Genomic DNA, 11,269 nt, shown 5'->3' with positions numbered 1-11,269 from the left:
GCTCGAAGCGATTGGGAAGAACCGAAGAACCCAGATTCCCTTCGAAGCTAGCCCTCAATCCCTTTCGAAGAACAATGATTTCCAGATCTCGAACAAGTAGAAAGAAGCCCAGATTTCGAACAAACCTAGATTTGTGTACATAATATGTTCAATTTTTAGTTCATTTTGTGTAGATCTCATGTCCTTTTCCAATTCCGTTTGACGTAAAAGTTTGCAACGAGTAAGGTAAAAGAGCTTCATCAAGTAATGTTGAATAACCATTTGAATGTGGTGCTTATTTGCTATTAACCACTTGGTAGCATCACATTTTCAGGAAGCATAAAAACGATTTTATACATTAAAGAAGGCTGATGGGTTATTGCAGCTTTTGAGGGCATTAGAGAAAGACTGGCCAACTCTCTGTTTTTAATTCTCATTTTTATTTTTTGTTGGCCTTGATTTTATCTTATTGGCAAATCTTGATTATGTTAATGAATTTTGTAGCGTTGTTGTTGGGTCCCAAAAACCTAAAGGATTGGCTCGTTTAATAACAGTATGGGCTCTAGTGGTCCCTCAAAATGAAAAACTAAATTTGAGCCCGACCCGAGATACTCAGGCTTGGTCCCGGTCCCTGTAAAATTCATATCGGGCTCGGCCTGTGCCCAGGCCTAGGACTACTTTATAAGCTGCCAAGGTCTGAATTGGGTCGATGAGAACATTATAAGCGCCAGAAGCCCAGAAGGTCCATGTTTGACCCAGCCCGTACCCGTAGCCCGCGAAACCCTCTAGTCTGCTGGGCCTAGTCCATTCAGCACCGAATCAAATCCCCCTTTCCGTTTTTTCTTTCTTTTTTTTTTTAATTTCCAATTCTTCTGAGATAAGCAAAGTATATGCTTTTTTTTTGGACCGTACCGATGAGTCACCGCTTACACGTGTACGGCAAAGGCCTGGAGTTGTCCGCTTCGAGATACAAGTATCTTTCCACAACCCCCCACAACAGTTATCTGGCAAAAGCTCTGGTTCTCTCTCTCTCTCTCTCTCTCTCTCTCCCAACTGTGAGTTCGTCTCAATCTTTTTCTATTTTTAGTTTCTGTTTCTTTAATCCTCTCTGTAATTTCTGCTTCTTATAAACCCTAGCTAGCTTTCTTTCTTTGTTCATGATCGCCAGGTACTTATAGCTTTCTTATTTTTTTATTTTTTATTTTTCCTGCTTGAGCTTTGTTTCTTGTGTAATTTGATCTTGGAGACTCTCTGAGAGGTTAGGAGATTGTTGAAGTCAACGATCGTGTGAATTTCAGACGGGGTTGAAACCTTGCATGATTCAGTGTGATCGACTCTAGATTTTGTTTTTGTTTTTGGAAAATCGGATTATTTTGTTGAGCTTATGCGGAATTTTACCGACTTTGATTTTTGCTCTCTCTCTCTCTTTTGTTTTCTAATTTTTCTGGAAATTTATGGAAAAAATATGATGAAAATTGATGAGTTACACAGTGTTGACCTGTTTAAGCTTTTGAATTTATATCTGATTATATTAGTCAAGGTTTATGAGGTCCTAGTAAAGTTGACTACTCTGCTGTTATCGTTTTTTTAATTTTGGTTTCTGATGGATTTGAGTGGATGTGATGATTGATTGGTGTTTTATGCAATTTGGTAATCGGATTCTTCGGCGTGCAGATAACATGGAAGCCGAGCTTAGGTCTGTTACAGCGACGCTGTTTCTTTGTTTCCTCCTGTTTCCCTTGGTTTTTTCTGCATCCAATGATGGGTTGCTCCGGGTTGGACTGAAAAAGAGGAAGTTTGATCAAAACAACCGGGTTGCTGCTAACCTTCATTCCAAGAATGGGGATGCTGTGACAGCTGTTATCCGGAAATATAATCTTCGTGGAACTCTGGGAGATGATCAGGACATTGATATTGTATCTCTCAAGAATTACATGGACGCTCAGTACTTTGGGGAGATTGGTATCGGCACTCCCCCTCAGAAGTTCACTGTGATCTTTGATACTGGTAGCTCAAATTTGTGGGTGCCTTCTTCCAAGTGTTATTTCTCGGTGAGTTTCTTATTTCTAAATTTGGTTATAAGTGAGTTTCTGAGTTGGGAGACAACCAGACATCTTATGTATGTTTTGTATGAGTGCAGATTGCATGCTATCTGCATCCAAAGTACAAGTCGAGCAGTTCAACCACCTACAGCAAAAATGGTTTGTTTCTGCCACCACATTCTTTTGTCTATCTTTACTTTCTTTTAGACCTGGTGTATTTGTTGGAGGAACATTCCCAATTGATGACGGAGAACATGTTCTGGCTTTTTCTATTGTGCAGGTAAACCTGCAGCAATCCAATATGGAACTGGTGCAATCTCTGGCTTCTTCAGTGAAGACCATGTTACAGTTGGTGACCTCGTGGTGAAAGATCAGGTAAATCTAAGATCTTTGTCCTACATTTTTAACTTGTTGAATTTACCTTTAGTGGTACTGATACATGTGGTTTGTTTCAGGAATTTATTGAGGCAACCAAGGAGCCCGGCATCACATTCTTGGTAGCCAAATTTGATGGAATACTTGGCCTTGGATTTCAAGAAATTTCAGTTGGAAATGCTGTTCCTGTGTGGTATTTCCCATATCCTATACTGTTAATTTTCGTTCCTATTCTGTTGTTAATCTTGTAGGTTGTGTATTCCATCCGTTCTGGAGGAAAATTCATGGTATATGAATTACAGATGGTTCGTTTTCCAAGATTTTGACTTTAGGGGTTCTACAGGTATAACATGGTCAAGCAGGGTCTTCTTAAGGAACCTGTTTTCTCATTCTGGTTTAACCGCAATGCTGACGAAGAAGTAGGAGGTGAAATTGTTTTTGGTGGAGTGGATCCTGATCATTATGTCGGAGAGCACACATATGTTCCTGTTACACAGAAAGGCTATTGGCAGGTTGGTGTTCCAAACTTTCATTTGCTGTCAATATCAACAGTATGTTAGATGATTGTTAAAATATTCTAATTTTGTTCATTCTGATACTTTTGTTTCAGTTTGACATGGGTGATGTTTTGATTGATGGTCAAACAACTGGTAAGGAAAACATTTTTATGTTTGCTCTTTTTTACAGTTAGTATTTTCTTTCATACACTTATGTTAGTATCCTGTCTGACTGGGAGAGTTATTTCAGGATTTTGTGCCGGAGGCTGTGCAGCGATTGCTGATTCTGGAACTTCTCTGTTGGTTGGCCCAACGGTATGTATTCCTGTATCTGTGTCTTTGTTTGATTTCTGGAGTTCATTACCAATGATAGCTTTGTCATTTTACTTGCTGTTTGCTCTTTTGTACATCATTGTATAGAAATTTCACTCAGCAATTTGTCATCTATTGTTTTCTACATTCATGATCAGCCATTGACGATATTCATGCTCTATCCTCCTTGAAGTTATCTTTTGTTTTCTTCTCCATTCTATTATGATACATCATTGTATGTTCACATGTACATCATTGTTTGTTCCTTCTAATAATTTTCGACGTCTAGCGTGTGCATACTTGCAGACTACCATTTATTTTTGCTTAATTGTGTTTTATATCATTAATAGACAATTATTACTGAACTCAACCATGCCATTGGAGCCACCGGGATTGTAAGTCAAGAATGCAAGACTGTAGTTGCAGAATATGGAGATACCATAATTAAGATGATTTTAGCAAAGGTAACACCTTTTGACCTGCCATCTTAATACGTAAAGCCAGTAAATCATTTGGTTTTCACAACTCCTGAAGAGACTGTTTTGCGTACTTGTGATTTTTAAGCAGTTTTTTATTTTCAATTGTGGCAGGACCAACCACAGAAAATCTGCTCTCAGATTGGGTTATGCACATTTGATGGGACTCGCGGTGTAAGGTTGGATCCAATTTACTTCTTGACTTCAAGTTGCTTACATGTTTGAAATAAGTTCTTGTGAAGTCTTAGCAATAACTAGTTAACCTTGTTCTAAATGTATTTGTCTGTTATTTCATGAATCTATTTACTCAACATATCTGTTTTGTTCTAACTATGCACTCTAATCATGTGATTGTGGTCAGTGTTGGAATCAAGAGTGTTGTGGACGAGGACAATCACAAGTCATCTGCTGGCTTATCTGATGCAATGTGTTCTGCTTGTGAGATGACTGTTGTATGGATGCAAAATCAGCTCAAGCAGAATCAAACACAGGATCGCATACTTGACTATGTGAATCAGGTGAAGCAACTCTAACATCTAATGCGTCTCTTTAGGTTGCAGTTTATTGGCTTGCTCGTACTCATGGTTATAAGCTCATAATTGCAGCTCTGTGATCGGCTGCCTAGCCCAATGGGAGAATCTGCTGTTGATTGTGCCGGTTTGTCTTCCATGCCTAGTGTGTCCTTCACAATTGGTGGAAAACAATTTGATCTAGCCCCTGAGCAGGTCAGTCATAATGGTTATACATGTTCACATTTTTCTGAGACCAACTTGTGTTTGATGTCTATTGTTGTAAAAGAGTAAAAGATTACACCTTTGTTGACTTCATCACTAATCATGGTATACTTTTTTCCTTTTTGATGGAAAACAGTACGTGCTCAAAGTAGGCGAGGGGGAGGTAGCACAATGCATCAGTGGATTTACTGCTTTGGATGTCCCACCTCCTCGTGGACCACTCTGGTATAGTCCAAACTTTCTTCAGTTTCTGGAATCTTTTTGCTTATATGATCTTTAGATCCTTGAATGTGGTCGTATATTCTTTTGGTTGGTCTTTCGAACGTTGAGCGTGCGTTATCAATTTTGGAAGACTTTGTTCACTAATTAATCCCTTGTCTTGTTTGCAACAGGATTCTGGGAGATGTGTTCATGGGTCAGTACCACACTGTGTTTGACTATGGCAATGAGAGAATTGGATTTGCAGAAGCTGCATAGATAAAGCTTACCTTCTATAGTTACAGTTCAGCTTGTCGCGCTGTTGTGCCCCTTTTATAATGGCCACTACTATGTTTTCAATTTTGTGAAAAGATAAAAAAGAAAAAACACTTATCTAGTACTGGAAGCAACGGTAGTGAATGGTGTTTTCATGTAAATATTAATCCATCCGTCTGGCTGTTGAATATTGTCTGAAGACTGCACTTGAAATAAGAAAATGGAACTTTTGAGACCGTCCCATTGTGTACTTTATTATGCTGTGTATGGTTTGTATGCTTTGTTGCTTCTGCTCCTTGGGCTTAGATGGGGAAGCCATGTTTCCTTCAGTCTCTTTAATTGATAGCTGTCTTCTTGAATGCTTGACGTTTCCTCATAACTTGGTGAAGACATATTAGAATGTTACACAGGTACCAACTTATGGAGCAAGGTTTTGTTCAACTTGGAAAGGTCGGCCTCGTCCTGCATCTTAAAAAGCTCATTCGTTGGGCTTTTCCAATTGGAATAAGTTTTGTTTCCTCTTAGTGCATGAGAACTGTGTTTGTTGCTGCTTTGGGTCATTTATTTGGTATATCGTGTCTACCGTGTTCATGATATTTAGAACACGATTGCTTGGTGCGTGAGCACACTCCCCGACACGAATAAATCAGTAGACCCTGCGTGGAACAATTTAATACTTGTGTCGAGTTCCGAATTGTGTTGATGCTGATACACACTGTAAATAAGCATTTCGCGGTTGTATTTCACATGGCCTGTCTGAAATTCTAGGCAAATGTAATGAAGGCTCATTCATGTGTAGTTACGATTGTGAACTCACAACACTCTTTGTAATTATATGCTTGTACGTCTTGTACACACAGCTAGCTTAGGACAACGAAATGTCACTGCTAAAGTGATGGTCCGATTGCTTCTACACGCAATGGTGTGATCAAGATTCAGTCTCTCATTTCATTATGACCCAAAAGAATTTCCATCTGACATGAAGCTTTTGGGCATCTACGTTTTGCCTCATTGAGCTGTACTCAGATCTCACCCAAATGGGTTTGAGCGGTTGGTTGGTCTCTTTTCGCAAACAGATAAAAAGGGAAAGGTCGGTTGGTCTTTGGCTCAAAGTCTAGTCTGTGTGCTCCCATCTCATAGCTGTAAAGGGTTGGTTTGTGTTCAATGCTTGGCCTCTGCTGCACCACGCCACCCAGGTTTGTCTTGCACCGACACGACCATCCTTCGAAGCATAGTTGATGGCCTTCTTTCACATTGTGATTCCATTATGCTACTTTCTGTCACTAATGGGAAAGGAACTTGAATTCGACTTTGGCTAGACTGAGAATCTCTACTTTAGTCGTGGAAAAGTGATACTAGAATCCGATATCGGTCGAGTTCAAATCTCCATGCAAAAGCTAGCCGCGTAGAGCTTTTGGAGGAGGCCTTGGCAACATTACAAATGGTATTAAACCAATCTCTATCATGAAGAAAATCTTGCCTGGGGGTGCCGGTTGCCACCAAACTAAAATGAAACTTTAAAACATTTGCCGACTACGTACCAAGATGTCCTCTACATTTCTAAGATTATCCACGTGTCAATGTTGGCCGGATCGATCAGACATGCATGTTGATCAGCACATCTGATCGAAGATTGTCCATGTACGACCTTTTTTCATCCCTTCGGGACATTCAATAGAATTGAAATGATACAGAAAACATTAACATGATCTCTAACAAGAATAAAACATATAAATAGAAAATGAACGATTATTGGCAGTCCCATAGAAAAGGGTATCATCCTCCAAAGCAAAACCTAAAATGAAAATGGCTGCGGTAGATAGAAAACTGTGAAGCCCACATCGGCTAAGAGATTTAGAGCATATTTAGCAATGTTAGTAATTTTTGGTTAAATTTTAGTCAAAATAGCTAAAAAGTCATTTTAGCTAGTCACTCTAGAAATACGCAGTTCTCTCTCTTTTATCTAGATTTTGATTTATATTATTTATTGAATGAAGAAAAAATAATTTAAATGTATTTATAAATGACATATAATGACTTAAAAAAATTATTTTAAATTAATAAGATCTCGCTCTGGCTCCTTATATTTAGGAGCGAGATAGCTAAAAGTTAAAATGAAGAGTCACTGAAGAGTCTGGTGCAATCGTTAAAATTGATAAAACAATTAAAGATGTTCTTCAAAATATTTAAGAAGTCGAGATAGAGAGTATTCTAAAGATGTTCTTAGGTCATTTCATAGTCTTGTTTAGCTTTGCTTTAGATTCCTTCCTTGAAATGGTAACGTCTTGGTTTATTTATTAACCTTTCTACAATGGTCACAATACGCTACCCTCTGCCTGATTAGATGCATATACCTAGTGCTGTAGTTAGTACATGAATGTTCGTCAATTGGACAAAGTATTGTGCTGAATTTCCTCTCAAGTTTCCTAGGGTCCCCCGAAAAGATTAAAGATATTTGTTAGCTTTCAATCAAGATCAACCAGCCCACCATACATGAATATAACACTTACTAGTCACTATTAACCATCTCCTGTGTTGCAATCAGAAATTGTAAGACCAACGCTATACCTGATTTGTGAAGAATTGTCGATTTCAATTATATGCACATGCCAAAAAAAACCGATAAACTTGATGAAACAGAGATCAATGTCTTATCGACTTCACTTTAAATTTGGTCTTGAATTACATATCATATCAGATGCACCGGTCAATTTGTGACGCAGTACACATCTCAAGTTTACATCATCAATCGAAGAATCGCTCAAACACACGAGGTCAAAACTCCTGTATCTTAGTTTACTAACCGCAACCAACTTTGTCAACCGACGGAAGTTTCACCAATATCCTTTGTCCATGGCGAAGTGTGAACTCATTCTCCTATTCATACTAACAAGAAAAATTCAAAAGAAGCGTGTTGAAAGAGTAGAATAGAATCATAGATTAAGTGCTTTTGGCGCCGCAAAAATTCACTTGCCAAACAAGCAGCCTAATCTGTTCTTAATCTTGGCATGTGCCACTTAAAACACTTTCATGTGTCGCCATGTGGGTGGCTTTATTACAACCCCAAGTAACTGCGCTCCCAGACGGCCAGAGCTGTCAAGCTCCCTCTCCTTTTGACACATCGGCTCACTTCCAAGTTCCAACCCTCTTCACAGCTTGACATTTTGGGCAGCAAGAAATCTAGAAAACTAAATTATCAATCTTGATTAGTTTATACCCTAGTTTATACTTTGGTTTTTTTACTTTTTCGACCTACCCAAATGACCCCAAAGTCACATATAAAAATGTTGCATCGCGGAACCATTTCATAGCAATTTCAAAACCACACATACCTACACCAACAAAACCCAAAGAAAAACCTCTCTCTATATGCCATGGTGATGGAGTGGACTAGAGGACCAACGATCGGCCGCGGCTCCACCGCCACCGTCTCTCTAGCCACATCAGCCCTCTCCGGTGAGGTCTTCGCGGTGAAGTCGGCCGAGCTTTCGCAGTCGTCGTTCTTGCAAAAGGAGCAGTGTTTTCTATCTAAGCTGAGCTCTCCTCATGTGGTCAAGTACATAGGTTGTGATGTTAGCACTGAACACAATGAGCCTATGTACAACCTTTTCATGGAGTACATACCCGGCGGCGCGCTTTCCGATGCTATTCAAAGCCATGGAAAGGAGCTCGAGGAGTGTATGATCCAATCATACACGCGTCAGATTGTGCAGGGTTTGGAATATCTTCATTCAATTGGGCTGGCACATTGTGACATTAAGAGCCAGAACATTTTGGTGTCTGAAGAGAGTGCCAAGATCAAAATTGCTGATCTGGGTTGTGCTAAATTGGTGCATGAAGCATCCACGTCGGCATTTTCCGGCACGCCGGTGTTCATGGCGCCGGAGGTGGCACGCGGAGAAGAGCAGGGTTTTGAAGCAGATATATGGGCACTTGGCTGTACATTGATTGAAATGGCCACAGGGGGCAATAGCCCCTGGCCGGATGTAAGTGACCCTGTTTCCGCTCTCTACCGGATTGGATTCTCCGGTGACTTGCCGGAGTTTCCGAGGTGGCTTTCGAAAGAGGGTAAGGATTTCTTGAACAAGTGTTTGACGACATGCCCAAGAGAGAGGTGGACAGCTAAGAAGCTTCTTGAGCATCCATTTCTTAAAGACTACTCAATGGGGTCTACGACTCTGAGCTCATCTCCTATTAGTGTGTTGGATCAAGGCCTTTGGGATTCATTTGAAGTCTTTGAAGAAGCTCCTCAGAATCAAGTTTGTGAAAGCATTTGTTCCAGTTCTTCTCCGCAAGAAAGGATCAAGATGTTGATCGGAGGTACTTGTTCTGCATTTTCAGGTATACCCAATTGGGAATTTGATGGGAATTGGTGCACTGTTAGAAGCAATGGTGCTGAGGATAGCCAAGCCTTACTGAAGAGCAACAATGTCATTGTTGCTATTTCAGAGCAGGAATATATGACGGCAACTGTTGCATCAGATATGGATTCCATTATTGATGAGGAGCTTCACAGTTCAATGTGTGATGATAATGAGGAAATAGATTCTGAATGTTTTGTAGAGTCTAACAGTAGAATTGGCAGTGATGGAGATTTTGTAATTTCATACATTGTTACAGACGATTCTTTCGTAAACAATCTTGATATTGAACAAGATACTCGGAATTATTCTTTTATTCACTCCCATTGTTATCATTCGTGTTTTGATTTTTCTGGTCAATCTGTGGTGCTTAAGTTCCTCTTGTTAATGTCTTCTCTGTTTTGTGTTAGTTTGGTACAATGCCACATGACAGATCAATTTCTCTACAGGGTAAATGCATTTATATGTTAAGGGCCAAATGCCTTATTCGAGCATAAGGGTAAATGCTCTTAGCAACTAGAGTTATAAGTCTCCACACCAAAGTCGCATATCTTTACAAAAAGCATTTGGTGATCATGGGCACTGCTAACTTATACATCATTAGCTGGTTACTGTTTAGCATAGGTGTAATTGTGCAAGTGAGTTGATTGCTCCATGGAACTAAATTTATCCTTAATTTACCTCAGTGTTTTAAAATAAATACAAAGTGTTTAATGAAATATCTCAAATACATTAAATTAAGTAGTTAAAACAAATTTGTTTTTTTTTGAAATAGTCACCGGCTCGAGTTAATTAACCATTACCCATAATTTGGATATACATAAACTTTCCACTCCTTTGGCATCTAATGGCAATATGGCATCTCTCCCATAAAATTGAGGAGCAGTAGCTGTCTCTTGGAGTCCTGTCATAGCCAAAAGGAGAAACAAGACCAGCTGTCCCTCTACTCTCCTGCATCTGCATATATCTAGTCTGTAAGCATCTTCCTCTCTTCTTGTTTATATCCCCCCAATCACATACTCTTGGAAAATCTCATCAGATCAATCTGCACCTAAATTTCCCCATGCCTAACTACGCTTTTTGTTTCTATCATTACCAAACTTTGTGCTCTGATTAAACAAATTGTGTGGTTTACATAATTTTAGTCTCAGGAACATTATGCTAAAAAAAGACAGTATCATGTGGCTCATTAGGCTTTTACTGACATGCATGTGAAAGGTTAAATGCATTAGCTGTCTGTGAAGGCCATTGCTGTTGTAATTCCTTTGATTTTGCCAGTGAAGCAACAGCAACCTGTATTTTTTTTTTTGGGGTAAATACAGCAGAAGCCAGCTTTTATTTTGTTTTTTGGGTAAATAGAAAAACAACATTGTCTGTTTATGTAACATTTATACAAGTCTTATATATTGACTTGACATGGAAGTCAATTTAATTAATTGATATTTTCCTCTCTTTGATGAAGCTTCCTTGATGTGTGAACCAAAGAGACTTTTGTTAGGCAACTTGGGAGGGTCAACAAGTTTCGTTCTCTCTCCCTATTCCAATTCCATTATTATAGTAGGTGAGTTATACACTTAGAGCAACTCCAACAGCTTCTCTATAATTTTTGTATTATAGAGAAGCAAAAGTCAAACTTTTAGCCTATTTTTATTCTCCAACTCCAACAGATTCCCTAGTTTACAGTAATTTATAAAATCTCCATATTCTTCTTTAAAATTTTGGAGTTTGCTGTAAATATAGGGAATTTGGTTTTCTCTCTCCTCACTTTCCCTAAAATAGAGATAGTTATAGGGAATCTGTTGGAGCAAAAGAGGCTCATTTTTCCCTAAAGTAGAGAAAAATCAAAATATAGAGAATCTGTTGGAGTTGCTCTTATACTCTACCAGATTAATGTAAGTTTGTTGCTCTGATTTATTCTATCATGGACAGATACATGAATCTGTGCTAAAACAAAAATACAATGCCACCAGATTTTAATGGATTTTACTCATAAATGTAATCAACCAGATTTTCTGACAT

At 38.9% G+C, this 11,269-nt stretch overlaps 2 protein-coding genes across 3 annotated transcripts; both read left to right on the top strand.

Moving 5' to 3' along the window:
- The first annotated feature begins 897 nt into the window (after positions 1 to 897).
- LOC112165512 (aspartic proteinase A1) lies at positions 898 to 5,127 on the top strand. Of its 2 annotated transcripts, none has more exons than XM_024302057.2 (14): positions 898 to 1,034; positions 1,654 to 2,030; positions 2,120 to 2,180; positions 2,302 to 2,396; positions 2,477 to 2,589; positions 2,740 to 2,908; positions 3,007 to 3,046; positions 3,144 to 3,208; positions 3,556 to 3,669; positions 3,796 to 3,860; positions 4,043 to 4,199; positions 4,287 to 4,406; positions 4,552 to 4,640; positions 4,808 to 5,127. In XM_024302057.2, the coding sequence occupies exons 2-14, from the start codon at positions 1,659 to 1,661 to the stop codon at positions 4,890 to 4,892; spliced, it is 1,545 nt and encodes a 514-aa protein (XP_024157825.1). In that variant the 5' UTR covers positions 898 to 1,034; positions 1,654 to 1,658; the 3' UTR covers positions 4,893 to 5,127. The 2 variants fall into 2 exon arrangements, with proteins under 2 accessions (XP_024157825.1, XP_024157826.1); XM_024302058.2 differs by having other exon boundaries at positions 1,023 to 1,147.
- Positions 5,128 to 7,960: 2,833 nt separating this feature from the next.
- Positions 7,961 to 9,736, top strand: LOC112165916 (mitogen-activated protein kinase kinase kinase 18). The gene has a single exon (XM_024302620.2). It carries the CDS (start codon positions 8,264 to 8,266, stop codon positions 9,719 to 9,721), a length of 1,458 nt encoding a protein of 485 aa, XP_024158388.1. The 5' UTR covers positions 7,961 to 8,263; the 3' UTR covers positions 9,722 to 9,736.
- The last annotated feature ends 1,533 nt before the right edge of the window (positions 9,737 to 11,269 follow it).

Source organism: Rosa chinensis, chromosome 5, assembly GCF_002994745.2.
Source record: "Rosa chinensis cultivar Old Blush chromosome 5, RchiOBHm-V2, whole genome shotgun sequence".
Classification (NCBI taxonomy): Eukaryota; Viridiplantae; Streptophyta; class Magnoliopsida; order Rosales; family Rosaceae; genus Rosa; species Rosa chinensis.
The sequence above is the reverse complement of the archived record's forward strand: the minus strand, read 5'-3'. Positions and strand labels throughout refer to the sequence as shown.